This window comes from Camelus ferus, chromosome 3 (genome assembly GCF_009834535.1).
Source record: "Camelus ferus isolate YT-003-E chromosome 3, BCGSAC_Cfer_1.0, whole genome shotgun sequence".
Classification (NCBI taxonomy): domain Eukaryota; kingdom Metazoa; phylum Chordata; class Mammalia; order Artiodactyla; family Camelidae; genus Camelus; species Camelus ferus.
The window spans coordinates 29,263,095-29,278,550 of NC_045698.1; the positions used below are offsets into that span (position 1 = coordinate 29,263,095).

Sequence of the window (15,456 nt, forward strand, 5' to 3'; positions counted from 1 at the left end):
AACAAAATCTGACGAGGTCGGGTATGTTCAGGGTGGTGTGGCCATCAACAGATGAATGAATAGAGAAGATGTGGCATATATATTCTATGCAATACTGTACTCAGCCATAAAAGAGTGAAACTTTGCCATTTTCAGCAACATGTATGGACCTGGAGGGTGTTATGCTTAGTGCAATAAGTCGTATAGAGAAAGACAAATACTGTTGATATCATTTGCATGTAGAATCTTAAAAATACAACGAACTAGTGAATATAACAAAAAAGAGACAGACTCAGATATAGAGAACAAACAAGTGGGGAGAGGGAAGGGGTAAGCTAGGGATATGGGAGCAAGGGGTACAAGCTACCACATATAAAATAAATAACCTACAAGGATATACGGTACAACACAAGGAATAAAGCCAATATATTCTAATAACTATAAATGGAGTATAGCCTTTAAAGATGGTGAATCACTATGTTGTACACTTGAACTTGTATAATATTGTACATTAACTATGTCCTCAATAAAAAAAAAACCACATATAAATCAAGTTCTCTCCTCACCAAATTTTGAGGAAAAAAGCCATATATAAAATAAAAGAGCTATAAGAATATATTGTACAGCACAGGGATATAGCCAATATTTATAACTATAAATGGAATGTAATCTATAAAAAATCTGAGTCACTACGTTGTATACCTGAAACTAATATAATATTGTAAATCAATTACATCTCAATAAAAATAAAAAATTTTTAAAAATCTGTAATACCATTAACACTGCAATCTTCACCTTCCCTCATCCACCAATCAGAACAACACACGTTTTCTTGGCGGGACAGAGACGTACCCCGTAATCCTTCCCTCTAGGTAACCTCCTAAGGAGACGTGGCACATGCCAGGCACGACTGCCGAACACCAAAGCTTGTCTCTTCTAAACAAAAAGTCTTAGGATAGCACTTCGGAAAAGAATCATCCATATGTCCATACCTTATGACTTCGAATTTTTGTCAAAGGGACTGATAACCACAATATCCCTAACAGTGGCTCCCTCTGCAGGGAAGGCAGGCGGATGAAAAGGAGTGCAAGCAACCCCCTTAGGGGGTCCCGGGTGTTCGATTAATCATCCTGCTTCAGAACCCACACAGGCTACGTGTATATAATACCTGTGTGCATCAAACAGCATGGAATGTAAGCAATTCTTTCACAGGCAAAGTATACAAAGATACCATGATATAAACACAACAAAAATAGTTAATGGAAGTCGTAATAATGAATATACTTGTTTTAACTCAAAGCCGAAATCCGCTAAGGGAGCTGAAGAGGCCTGTGTAAGCTTGCCTTCTCCTACACCAGCCAGGTTATTCTGGTCACAGGCAGCCTCGACAGCCTTCAGGGGCTGAGTCAGATGACCTTTCCTGATAGCACAGGCTTGCCAGATCTGAGTGCTAGAGACAAAGCATCCACAGTCTCCTGAGTGAAGTGCTCTCGCCCGGCTCCCTGGGTTTTCTATTATAAGTTGCTTTTAAAAAAATGGTAGAAACAGGTCACCTCCCAGAGAATCCCAGGCTGATGGGATATGTACCCAGGAGACTGGCTGAGGGTCTCACGGGAAGTTATGGGTCAAGAGACCCTGCCAAAAGCCAAAGGAGTTCCCCTCTGAAGACGCTGCAGTCCTGCGGCTCCTTATACACATGGAATGCAATGCCAAGAGTCGATCCCTGGCTGCTTTTGCACTTAAACTTGTGAAGTTTATCATGGAAGATTTCACCCACTCAAAGAGGACATCCAGAAATAACACTGTCTGGACTAAAAAGAGAAACATCTCTCTGGCATGTGTGCCAATATCTGCTCCCACTTGTACTATTTTTCCCAAGTAACTACCCCCAGTTCCTTAAGAGAGGCAGAAGGAGACAGCCAGCACTCACTGTGTCACAGCTTTGTGGCAAAACATGCAAATTGCTGCAGGTTTTAAGAAATGCAAATACAATATGCATATTGGTTTTCTTAAAGGAGAAAGCAGACATAATCAGTCATCTCTTTCGTTTTCCATAACTCACATGTTTGTTTAGGACACATCTGAAAGGCAAAACTTTTTTGAAAAGGAGGGATGTTCCATTTTTACAGAAACTGGAAACAATTCATGTCAAGGGCAAATTTGGTATTCTCTTTAAGGCAAGGTAAACATACTGGTTTACTTCTTGCCAATTAAAGGAGAAATTATGAACAAAACAAAACAGCAAAAGACGGCCTATATGTTCCTTTGCCACCCTGTTTCTGTGTCCAAAAAGATGTTATGATATCTAAGGGAATGGTCATTAGTATTTTGGGTATTTATAGTTCCACATTCCCTCTTATCTCCCTTAAAACTCAAGTTATAGGAGGTAAGTAGGGAGAACGGTCGTAAAGATGCAGCACCAGGCAGTGAGGGGACCATTGGGGGACAGGCTCCAACCCAGATCCTGCTATTGAAAAGTCCTCCCTGTCCCCAACTCTAAGAGAAAGGAGAAGAGCTAAGAGTTCTAAAAAAAAACAAAAACAAAAGGCTTTGTCTGAAATGTAGGGTGGAGTCACTGTGAGAGCTCCCACTGCTTGAGATACTGCAGTACTAGAATAGACATTCACTCGCCACGTGCAGGGAAATTTGTGAAAAGCTGCACAGTTCAAAGACACCACACAATAGAATGAACAGAGTCCAGGAGGAAGACTGAATGAATGCATGGGGCTGCTGATCACAGGATGATGCTTTTCTCAAAGCCCTCTTTGAGGTAGATGGTACTGGAAGCAAAAGGACCATAATTGAAATAACTGGCAAGGAAGGCTGGGGACAGAGGACTATACTGGCCCCAACCTCCCTATCTGCTTGATTCTAACAGTACTGAAATGGACTACTTCTGGAGATTCAATATGTTTCAGTATTGTGAAACATCACCCATTTGTGATGATTTCATAAAACAGTGGAAAAGTGCAGACACCCTGGAATCAGTCCTCCTATGATTCTATCCTAGCTTCACCTGGCTGTGTGACAGCAGGTATACAACTTAACCTCTCTGTGCTTCAAAGTCTTCATCTGTAAAATAAAGATAATAACAGTGCCTATCTCATAAGACTATTGTGAAGATTAAAAAAAAATGTACATAAAGAATACAGCAATGACTAACATATAATAAATACTTGATTAGTTAAAGCTATTATTATTGTTAATATTGAACAGGCAGGAAAATAGGCAAGTAGTTTATGATCTCTGAGAGTCCTGTTAAATACTGCACTTCAGAGACCAGCTCATGATCATCCATCTCACTAGGACCACCACAAAATAAAGCAGGACAGGGCTGGAGGACAAGAATCATAGCGTTCTGAAGGCCCACGCAGGCAACGGCGTGCACAGAAAATAGCACAGAAGAGGAGCTGGAGGCCCAGGGTACTCACTGGACTCAGAATAACACAAAACTCACAGTCCAGACAGATTTTTCATATCAGGAAACACCCAATCTACTCATCATCCCCAACTCCAGGTTACTTTCTACTTCCAAAGGCACAGCTCTTACAATTCAACCTGAAGGCATGTGGACCTCTTCTACTCTGAGCATGCGGGGGGGGGGGGGGGGGGGGGCAGGCTTACAATAATCTGAGGCCTCGATCGCTGTTTGCTTACATTCCTCAACTAGAATGACAAACTAGACTTTATCTTGATCCTTCTAATTAAACTCTGTTCAATCAAATTTTCTAGAGTGATGATAAGGTTCTCTATCTGTGCTGATTAACACAGTAGTTGCTAGCATATGTGGCCACTGAAGAGAAACTGAGTTTTTACTCCATTTAATTTTAATTTATTTAAATTTTAAAAGTCACATGTGGCTAGTGGCTACCATGTTGGATAGTGTGGATATAATCAGTTGGGAGTGGCCGTCAGCAGCACTGCATTGAAAGGGATCCTTATGTGAGTCTGGGTATCACAGGACAGAGTGCTGTGAGAGACCAGAGATGTCTGTTCTAGGACCGGGAAGGGCAGCCTTTGCCATATTTGCAGGCTCAGTTAAAGGATTTTAACTCCCCTTCCCTTTCTCTCTTTTCTAATAGCTACACTAATTCTCAGACAGTAGAAAGTCACTTTCTGCTTTTAGAAAAGATAAGATTGGCTGGAAAGAACCAGATTAAAAAGAAGGAAAAAAAAAAAAGAACTTCACCCAGGATACTGCATATTGCCCCATGGTACTGACAGAAAAAATACTGGTTTGTGGCAGTTTTACGGAAGCACATAAAATCAATAGAAGGTTACACTATGAATTATTTTAAGCAGTGTTGTAGGCTTTTTTCAGTAATGTTACAGATGTGTGCAATGGACAAGTCATTAAGATGATTCGATAAATAAAAAAATAGATTGCACAGAGAGAGTAAACCACATTTTCCATTTTAAATGCAGAAGACAGACTGAAGCCACTGCAAAGAAACCAGCACGCCAGGGTTGAAAGCACACGTCCTCCAGCACTTCACCTTCCAAGAGAGAAACAGAATTCTAACATCTGATTGTTTCACAAATACAGCAGCCCTGCCTCCATGAAATACCAGCCTGGAGGAACCAAAAGATGACAGGTACAATACTACCATCACGAGAAGAATCAAGAACAAGTATTCTCATTTCCAGACCCCAGGATGGATTCCTGCAAAGCCCTCCCACGGGAAAGCTATTTCAAATGCCCCTAAAAATTTGGTTCCGCAAAGCTTCAAGATAAGAATCATTCTGAAACTCTTCTTCCAGGTTCAAATACGTATAAACAAAACGGCACCTATTTCCATCCCAGAGCTTGAACCCAGGGAAGGTTCTAGAATTATTCGCCTCTCCCAAACCCTGAGACATCCAAAGGAGAGTCAGTTGGTCCCTTAATTCAACTATTCAGAACAGAACCACATCAAAGCAATGAGCTGTACCACCCACCTTCCTCCTTAAAGAGTCCCCAGTATCTGGCACAGTAAGATAAGGAACTGCTGACAAAAGTTACTACTTCCCTGGGATTCTGTACACAAAAATTCACCTTGGGATTTTACCCAAGAAGGTCCATTTAACTCAAGTAGCAAAGGACTTTTACAAGCTGGTCAGCCTCATGGCTTGACTCCTAAAGAGGGCATCCTAGTAAGACCCTCGCTACCCAGGAAGCTAAGGTTACAGTAAAATGTCAACCATTATTTGTTTAAATAGAATCCTTCGACGTCCAAAATGAAAAAGTGGTCATTGTTCGTCCTGAAAACAAATGAACTGTTGTACTTTTTCCTGAACGAATACATAACATCGAGTTTAAACATTAACCTCAGGAAATCAGAAATAACCTCTTCTCTTACCTCCACTATTGTGGTTTCTGCAGCTTTGCACATCGGCAGGTTGAAATTCCTTGCACTTTTCCTAAATTAGGGGTGGGGGAAAACAAGGAGGTGGGGAAAGAAGACCAAAAATAAGGAGTGTCTCTCTCAGCTTTAATTATTAGTTTAAAATAATTTCTGTAAACTAGGACTCTGAATCCTTTTAAAAGAGTGTATCGTATTTTCCATAAGTTTCATAGCTATTTCATAAATAAAAACAACACAATGGCCACTTCATTAAATTGCACAGTTTTTTACGGGGCTAAGAAAAAGAGGGACTATTTTTCACCTTCAATATATATTACACACAGAAAAATAAAATGGATATTAATAAATCTACTCTAAAGCTTATTTCTCTAAACCTTTTGAGACGCCACTTTGTTTCTATAGTTAAATGTTTCACTAAACTTGCTCTTGTTAAAATATTAAGAAAAGCAGCAAGTACTTTATACGAGAAGGTATGATAATTATATTCTCTATTAAAGAGAAGCCTATTGCTGAAATTAAATGAAACATTCATGGGTAATTTGTGAGTCACCTACAAAGATCGTTCTAGAGAACCAACTTCAAATGAAATTTTTTAAAGTACAACACCCACATTAGACCCAGCGGTGTAAAAATTTCATGAAGGGGCCAATCTTCCTGATGGTTCTGCATTCCCAAGTTCTTAAACTAATGCGCTTCCTCCAATCATAAAAATTTAAATGTATTTTATTTTCTGAGAGGGTAAACTGATGGAGGAATTTTTTCAGTAAAGGGAAATAAGTCACAGCTATGTCTTATCAGCTCTTTTATGCCACTAATGTTTCTTTCACCTGGATTCAAGAATACATAGGGTGTCCTTGAAAGAGGAATCTTTGTGTCCTTTCACAAGGTAGTGTTGGATGCAGACATCCAACATCAAAAGCCCCAAGGGCAGAGTGGCCTGAGGTGAAAGCACGCAGGGCTCTCCCCCCTCAACAACGGCCTCGCCAGACCTCTGTCCCTGATGTCCCATTAAACATGAAGGTCACCTAGAGGTCAGTATCTTAAGGACCCAGGCCACCTGACCACTGGCAATGAGCACTTTCATTTCACACCAAAGCTCAACAGCTACTGAGCAGAAACCACACGTATAACGTCTGTGCTAGGAATAGCCCTCATGCCGTCTTTAGAAAACAGAGCCAGGCAATAAAGCACAGGATAAACTCATGGAAATATTTTAAATAATTCATTTCCATTTGCTAATATACAATTTCATTAATCTTTAAAAAAAAAAAAAACTAAGTTTTGCAAACATTGCACCAAGGTGTCAAAGTCGGCATCGTTCAAAGGGTCCTCTGTAATTGCCAAAATTAGCTGTAATTTCAAAAACTGGCTGAATTCAAGATATCAAATATAGTATTAGTCTCATATAAGATCTTCAGAGATGAACAAAAACAACACTGAATGTGACCATTGAGAATTTAATTGTGATCATATCAAAGCTGCATTTGGTAAAGACAAAAAAAAATCACTAGCTAAAAGCAGCAGAGGACACTATTATGGAAAGAAAATTATTTCTGTAATTTAACAAGTACAGTCTTCAAGGCCAAACATTTTGGAAAACTTTTCTGTGTACATTCAAAGGTGGCATAATTTTCAAAAAAACAACTGTATAATCCCTAAACACAAGATACTAAATACTAGGTATTTACTATGCTTAGGGTAAGCAAAAGACATGGAAATCTATTAAATGGCTTAATATCTGTGGCTATCCAGACAATGAGAATAAAAGTTCCATATTATTAAGGTTACCCAACTTTTCAGACGTAATCTTTACAAGCATTTCCTAGTAGATACCAGTAGTCTTGGAAAAAGACTAACCTAAATGATTATTAATAATATTTTCCCAGAATATCAAAGCAAGTTAGGCATTTTAAGACAATACATATAATAACAATGTCAAATTAAATATAATCGTGTGCTTTTGTCACATTTTCTAAGCATGTTGCAGCACTGCAACTAGTCTTGGCAACTGAAATACAGAGGGGCAAAAATAACTTGTATGTGTCTACACACAAGTGCACATAGTCAAACAGTTAACAAGCAGTGCACCATGGACACCAACCAATCAGAACAGATGTCCTCAGGGACACCCAACCAGCACCACCACACAGCAGTAGTCCTGCACAGACACACACATATATATACATATGTGGGTGTGTTTGATTTTAAGCCATTTTTTAGATAAATTTTAAAACACCAAATAGATTAAGATATTCATTTTGTAATGATAATTTCAGAAATACGAAGTTGCTGAAATGCATTACATTAACAATTTTGAAAAACCATCGTACTACCTGAAAATCACATTTCCTGCTCGGTCTGCCTTCCAGGCTTTCACCAAAGCAAAATCCCCCGTGATTGCTTCCTCCAAAATAAAATGCTGACCATCAAACTCCCTCACCTGCAGGAGACAAAGAGGACGTGGTCAGGATCCGCACAGGCCCTGTTTGGCTGTGATACATGCTCTAATAGAGGAAGATGGTTAGGGATACAAGCCTTGTTGAGGAAGGTTTCTAGAGAGACAAGATCTAAACTGAGGCTTCAAGGATGAGTAGCATAGGCAACCAGGACTTAGTCAAAGTGGTGAGGAGGAAATGGAGGGAGCAGCATGTGCAAAGGCCCAGTGGCATGACAGAGCTTGGTAAATTTAAGGAACTGAAGGTCTTCATGCTTAAGGCACTGACCGTGTGTGAGAGCATTCATGTTATTATTTGTGTGAATAAGTTACACCTTGAACGTGAAAAATAGCCCCTTTCTCTTCACCCTAGAAAAAAACCATACAAGTTACATGAAATGGGCAATGTATTGTGTTTTTACCTAAAATAGTCACAAAAATACATTCATCTCTCCTAATTAACCTATAATCATCTGTTGAGATTTTAATTGGGATTCCTAAAATTTGTAGAAAATTTGGAGAGAGGTGACATGCCATGTCCCCCCAACCCTGACCATAATATAAGCATTACTTTAAGTCTTCTTTTACCTCCTTCAATAGTTCTGATTCCCTCACACCAAAAAAAAAAGTTTTGTATATATTTTTTAGGTTTACTCATGGGTGTTCCATAGTTTTTGATGCTACTGTGAATGTTGCATTTTATCTACTACGTCTTCTCTTTTGTCATTACTGGTCTAATGGAATGCTATTGATTTTTGTATGTTTATTGACTTTTAATTCCACTCCGAGTGGGAGGAGAGGCGAGAAGAGGCATAAAGCAAAACTATGCCATGGCATTTTGTTCCTTTTTTCTTTATGGGGACTTAGCTCTGGGAATTAAAACAAAGAAGAGAGGAAACAACGTCAATACCGAGTCTCCATCACCACACAGACAGGAGCCCTTCGAAGGCTGGACTCCATTCTCATGCCTACTGCGCCCCCTGGCGGACAAATGTAAGCATTTTACAGAAAGCTTCAGTAGAAAGTTCACGCACAGCTACTTTTCTTTAATTGTGGTTTAAAATAGAAATCCTTTCTTAAAGAACAGCTTCTTTTAAAGACATTATCTCTTTCCTCCTAGAAAAGATTAATGAATTTAGGGGATCATTTATGAATGAGGACCGAATTGATATGATCTTAGACAAATTATACAGAAGATATGTGTGAGTGATGCATCGATACAGTTTTTAAGAGTCGTATGTATTTCAAAGTCATCACCAATGGTGGCAGTTGTTGAGCCTTTTACATACAGATCTAGGAAACTGCATACACATCTAAATATATGCTAACTGAGGGCAAAGTTAAAAAGCTGGCATTTTGTTCTATTCCAATTATACAATTTCCCGAAGGGAATGAATGTTAGCTAATCTAAAACATAAAAACAGGGAAGGTACTGCTTTCGTCAAACTAGCTTTTTTTTTCACTTGGAAAAGTTGTGCATTTTACAGTTCCCCACTTCCTCCTCTGCAGTCCTTCCTTGAATCCACTCCAATCAAGTTTTCACCATTCCAGAAAAGTCCTCTACTGTAGAAAGAATCACTCTTTAGGGTCACCAATGACCTCCATGCTTCCAAATCCAATGGTCCTTTTCCAGTCCTCTCTACCCAGCCCCTTCACACTCTGACTCAGCTGATCACCCCATCCATTGTAAAAAGCTCCCATCTTTCAAATCACCAGACTCCCCTCGGTTTCCTCTTCACTCACTAGACACTCTTTCCCATCTTACTTGCTGCTCCATTTCCTCTTTTCAACCTTTACATATCAGGCCTCCCTCTTCTAAACCCTCAAATGCAAAAGAGGTGCTCTCTCTCTGCACTCTGGCCCAAGCCACTCATTTGGTCCCATAGAATTCAGTACATATGCGGATGCCTCCCAAGTTCCTGTTCCGGCTCTCAACGCTCCCCGAGCTGCAGTCCACTGAGCTCCTCCTCTTAGAGGCTCATGAACATCTCAAACGGACCAAGTCCTAGACAGGGCTCTCTGATTACCTCCAGGCTTGGCCCATCTCAGTAAGCAGCACACTTGATTCCTGCCTGCTCTTACTCAGTAAATCCTATTGCCTCTACTATCAGCTAATATTTCAATTCCAGCCACTTCTCACAAATTCCACTATTACTACCTTAGTCTAAACCACCTTCCACTCCCATCGGTATTAACACAACAGCCTCTTCAGCTCTCTTGCTGCTTCTGCTCTTGGGCCCCCACCAAAAAACTCATTACCCAACGGCCACGGTGATCCTTCCAAAATGTAACTCAGACCACATGGCTCTCCTGCCTCTACTCAGAACTACAGTCCTCCCACCCTCTGCCTCAATTACTCTGTTCCGGTCTCACTGCCCTGCTGTTCCATGCACAAGGCAAGCCTGCCCCAGGACCCTGTCCTTCCCCTTCCTAGAACACAATCCTATAACTTTCACCCAGCTCATTCCCCTATTTTATTCAGGACTCTACCAAATGTCAACCCCTCAGAGAGGTTTTCCTGACTCAGCCTGGAACACCACCTCCCTGGCCACTGGGCACTCTCTCTGCCTTTGCCCGACTTGATTTTTGTTCACAGCACTTCCAGTGCTGATGTGGAGAGTTTGTTTCTCCGTTCCCTGTCAGCTCCTCCACTACAAGGAGACTTGGTCTAGGCGCTCCCCTTTCCACCGCACTTAGACTGGTATGTGACAAAGAGAAGGACCGCAAGGAGTATCACTGATTTGAGGAGTTCACTCACTTCCTCTTCCCACTATAATCAAGGAAAACAAAGCGCTAACAAGAATCATTTCAAGAAATTATTTGTTGTATTCCTAGGGGATTCAGACAAAATTACAGAATTGCTGGATTCATGCACCTGACTCCAGGCTGAAATGAACCCAGGTATTCAGAACAGATTCTAGTCTATCCTACGCTTTCCCAGGGTAAGCTAATGCTGTAACTTCCAGAAAGCTCTCAAAGCATTCACCCGATTTTGCAGGGCATCTTTATCTACATTAACTCAGATCCATTTTAATAACTAGGTGCCTGTCTTTTACTTTATCAAAACTTTTTAAACCTAGTTAGGCAGTAAAGAAGCAAGATAGAATATGAAAATGTTAATAAAAGCCTTGAGTCAATATAGGTCACTCTAAGCCCCAGATGGAGACACTGCTGGAGACAAACACTGGACAGCAGGGGACAAGGGCCAGTGACCTTTATCTCCCAGCAAAACACAGAGGTGCAGAGTTAACACCCCATAGGCAGAAAGGTGATGAAAGCCTTGATTTACTACGTTTTCGCTCCCCTAGAGATAAAATCAGCATTTCTGCAACCTTCATTAACTGTTTTGAACCATGTGGGCAGGGAGAAGGGAAAGATTCAAAAAATATATAGCAATGAAATATTGGCCTGTGTCATTTTATTTTTTAATTTTATTTTGTTTTAGGGGGGATTAAGTTTATTTATTTATATATTTATATTTAATACAGGTACTGGGGATTGAACCCAGGATCTTGTGTACACTACGAACGCGCTCTACCACTGAGCTATTCCTTCCCCCGGGCCTGGTCATTGGCTCAAACTTGAGTATCTCAGATACTTACATCTAGAGTTCTGTTTTCTTGAATATGTCAGTAAAATTATTTAGTATAAGGATATCCCACCCTATCCAGCACTTTAAATAAAACTGTTATTCAGCCTGAAGCTCAGATGTGTCCAGTAAACAAAACAAAGGATGAAGGAGATAGTAACAAGGACTCTCTATTTCATTATATAATTAAAATTGTTCCCCACTTTTTAAGATTATAGACAAACTTACGATTTCTTTGGCTTATTTTTCCCCTTCCATCACATCCACAAGGGGCCTGAGCATAAAGACTTTAATCCCATATATATATCATACATCTACTCTGTTTTCCACAGAAACATAATCAGCAATTATAAACGCTCTTAAATTTGTTCAAACCTACCATAAAACTAAACTGACCCACACTTCTATGGATTATAGTTTCTTTTCTCCTCGTTTACTTATTCTGGTTCTTCTATGTGATTTTCACTACGAGCAGATGCTCAGCGTTAGCTAGAAATGGTCCCTGACATACTTACAGCGATGAATGAGTGGCAGTGTTTCCTGTCACACAGCTGTGGTTTTACGCTTATTTGCCCTGGACTGCAAGGCTGGCAGTGGCGTGCAGGTGCCTTACCTCTCGTGGCTTACTGGCAATGGCAATGCTGCCATCCTTGTTGTATTTGATGGGCACCCCTCCTTCCTGCACCAGGGTCCCATACCCGGTGCTGGTGTAAAACGCGGGAACTCCAGCCCCACCTGCACGAATCCTCTCTGCAAGCGTGCCCTGCACATGAGCAAACAACCCCCCATCAAAAGTTCATTAAGCACACTTCTGTCTGTGGGCACAGAAACACTTATCAATCTGAACAGCACCTAGTGCACGTTGGTATGTTTCATTAATCCTGCAGGTGAGAAGATCAATTTAAAACAATTACTGTCTCTCTGGACAGCACCCTCTCTGTGCTGAACCCTTAATTCTTAGTGTAACTGCTTTATCTGTATAATCAGGCTTTCAGCTTCCATGTCTTCCACTGGTTTCTTGACATTATAGTCCACATCAGCCTATTTGTAATTTTTTTAAATCAGTTTTCAAATCTGAAGTATGTAACGTCAAACGGTAGACATTAAAAACCATACAATTGAATTTTGCGTTTTACTGTATGTTATATGTTAAGTATGGCCTGAACCTTATCATTAATAATGTCATGACTACATGACAATAATGTAAAATATCCAAATGTACTTAGAATTTATTCTAAACCATTCTCGTAAGTATTTTATCTTCTACATTATCTAACGAAGGAAAAATCCAAAGCTAGACAAAGAGTACAACACAGAGGTAAATCTATCTTTAAAAGCCAAGAGAAATTCAAATTTTGTTTCACAGTAGGAACTGCTGTGTGCAAAGTTTCTTTATATCTTGTTTTGATCATCTTCGACCCCCATCTAGGGGCCAGTGACTTCAAATCTAATTTCCCTCCCTCTCTCCCACCACCAACTGCCTTTCCACCCAGTTCGCCCACAGGGGAGTAACTCTGGTTCTGAACCTCTCCTGACATGCTCCCTAACTTGAAACCTACTGTAACGGTCTAGTTACATCATATTCCGACTAGATAACTGACTGGCTGATCAGTAGTCAGAAGAGGTGTAGACATTAATGACGGTTTGTTAATATTGTCCTAACCTAAAAACAATTTTCTACTTTATTAACTAAAGCCTTTGAACACTAAACTCAAAGCAGGGAATAACAGCTGGAATTTCAGACAGTCATTTCAAGTAGGTGGAATGTTCTGGGGAAGGATGGACTTGTGCCTTAACTGAAAACCTTCCAGGTAACTCATTTTCTATCTAATGGGCAGAGGTGACCCTTTCTGTGCTGTGGATATTTTAAGTTAATAACGTTCACAAAAATTAAATCGTCAAAACCACCATAGTAACACCCCCTACTTTGAAATATTTTTTATGTCCTCCCTCCCTGAATACCTTACTCCTTCTCTCTGTCCAACTGGGCAAGGGAGAGAAAGTAGACTATTTTCCTCTGCAGGTGCCACCAGGCCCCTGCAGCTAACCCCCAGGCAAGTCCTAACCCTACCCCTTCTCCAGCCCTTCCTCCCCGGCCCTCAGGTTGCAGAATGAGTTGCCAGAGTCAATATTTACTTATGTGCCACTAAGCTGGGGAAGGAGACACTGACCTCTTCTGGCTTAAAGAAAGAATTTGCGAGAAATATTAAGGAAGTTCCTCTCCCAAGTATAGGCCCTCTGACAAAATAAAGGATAATACGAAAGATAAAAAAGGTAATTGAAAAGTTCATTTTCAACAGCTCCAAAACCCAAAGGATAAGGTATCTCAGGCTATAATGTGAAGATGAAAATATATGCTGTGGACTAATTTGTATGCCTCCCAAAATTCATATGTTAAACTCCTAACCCACAAAATGACTGCATGTGGAGGGGGGCTTTTATGGGAGTCGATATAAATGATGTAAGGGTAGGGCCCCAATCCAAGAGAATTAGTGTCATTCTAATAAAAGACCTGAGAGCACTCACTCACATGTGTGTGTCCTCCCCTCTACCGAGAACCAAATCAGCCTTGCTCCCTGATCTTACACTTCTCAGCCACCATAACAGTGAGAAATAAATTTCTCTAAGCCACCTAGTCTGTGGTATTTTGTTGAAGCAGTACAACAGTGAAGACAGTACACTTTTTGTTATTCTCAAAAAAACTTTCAGTGAAAGTTGGATAAATATCAAGCACAGAGCAATGCTGTGATAGTGCAGGTGGCAACACTGTAGGGTGATCAGGTGTGACTTGAGACACAACATGAAGCCTCAGGTAGATAGAACGGTTCTCCCGTGCATGCTATCTCCAGACCAGCACATCCTGGGATCCAATTATTTAATCTTTAAAATTCTGCTACATTACATTATTACCAATTTGATGAAGTCACTGGTAATAATATATTCTGTGGACAAAAATAAAGCAGAGTGGTGGTTTCAGAGACGAAGGCAGACCATGTCAAAATAGAAGACCAATGCATTCGACCTGGAAACCTTGTTTTACCTAGATGGCTTCAAAAAGTTTCCTCAATGGCAAACTCAGTCAGTTAGGATAGGAGATGGTGTATAAGAGGAGAAGAAACTTGCTAGATTAATTGCAGTAATTGCTTACTTTGAAATGGCTTCAGTTCCTTGGAGACTTGGGCTCTGACCCCAGCACTTACTCCGCGAGGTGGCTGGTTTTGCTACCCTCCCAGGGCTTCACTTTCCTGGTATGTCTCAGCAAGACCAGATTCCCCACAAATTTCTAATTCCATGATTCACAGGAATTAACTTTTAAGGCAATCCTCAAACATTTCAGCAAGTCCTTTTGCATGCTCCAGTGAAATATACATTATAGTGTCAAAATGAAAACACCATCCTGTAGCCTGGACAGTTTCACTATAAATACTTCCTTTTTCAGCACACAGCAACAAAACAGGAGTCCTCTAGCAATCAAGAGGTGTGACCTATGGACATATTTCCTCGGTTTGACAAAATGGTATTCTCTCTACCTTACCTCTCTCACACAAAGAAATTTCTACAAGGAAAAAGTTAAATTTTAAAACAAGTTACCATTATAAAAGAAAAGCAGAGAATTTTTTTACCTGGGGTGTCAGCTCTACTTCTAATTCACCAGAAAAGTACTGTCGTTCAAATTCTGCATTTTCTCCCACATATGAAGAGACCATGCGTTTTATCTGCCTGGATTTAAGTAAAAGGCCCAAACCAAAGTTGTCAACCCTGGAAAGAAAATGCAAGCAGCTTACAATCAAGGGATGTCTGACAGAACACTAGCATCACTTACATTCAAAAACTTGACATTTTATATGACAAACCACTGACATTTCTCCTAACATCCTCCTTTTCTCCCACCTTGATGCCACTCCCCATCCTCATCCTCCTTACGTCACAGTGACCATTCCCACTCAACTCTTTCCTAATTCTTATAAAAAGAAAAAAGAAGTGTCATTTCCAAGCCTCTAACCTCTTCCAGGCAGTCCTGACACACTGAGTACCTTAAAGTAGTCCAGGTAACAGGTCAACCCTCTAGTAGACTTGTTTCACAGGCCTAGCCTTCCAATATTGAATCT

At 40.4% G+C, this 15,456-nt stretch overlaps 1 protein-coding gene across 2 annotated transcripts in view; it reads right to left on the minus strand.

Annotated features, from left to right (window-relative positions):
• Positions 1-15,456, minus strand: part of OXCT1 (3-oxoacid CoA-transferase 1) — a 121,051-nt gene that overhangs the window by 90,510 nt on the left and 15,085 nt on the right. The window contains exons 4-7 of one of the 2 annotated variants that reach the window (XM_032471527.1): positions 14,971-15,106; positions 11,961-12,110; positions 7,658-7,764; positions 5,319-5,379 (exon numbers count right to left, since the gene is read on the minus strand). In XM_032471527.1, the coding sequence (XP_032327418.1) occupies positions 5,319-5,379; positions 7,658-7,764; positions 11,961-12,110; positions 14,971-15,106 (454 nt within the window). The remainder of the gene's footprint in view (positions 1-5,318; positions 5,380-7,657; positions 7,765-11,960; positions 12,111-14,970; positions 15,107-15,456) is intronic. The other variant, XM_032471534.1, reaches the window with a different exon arrangement.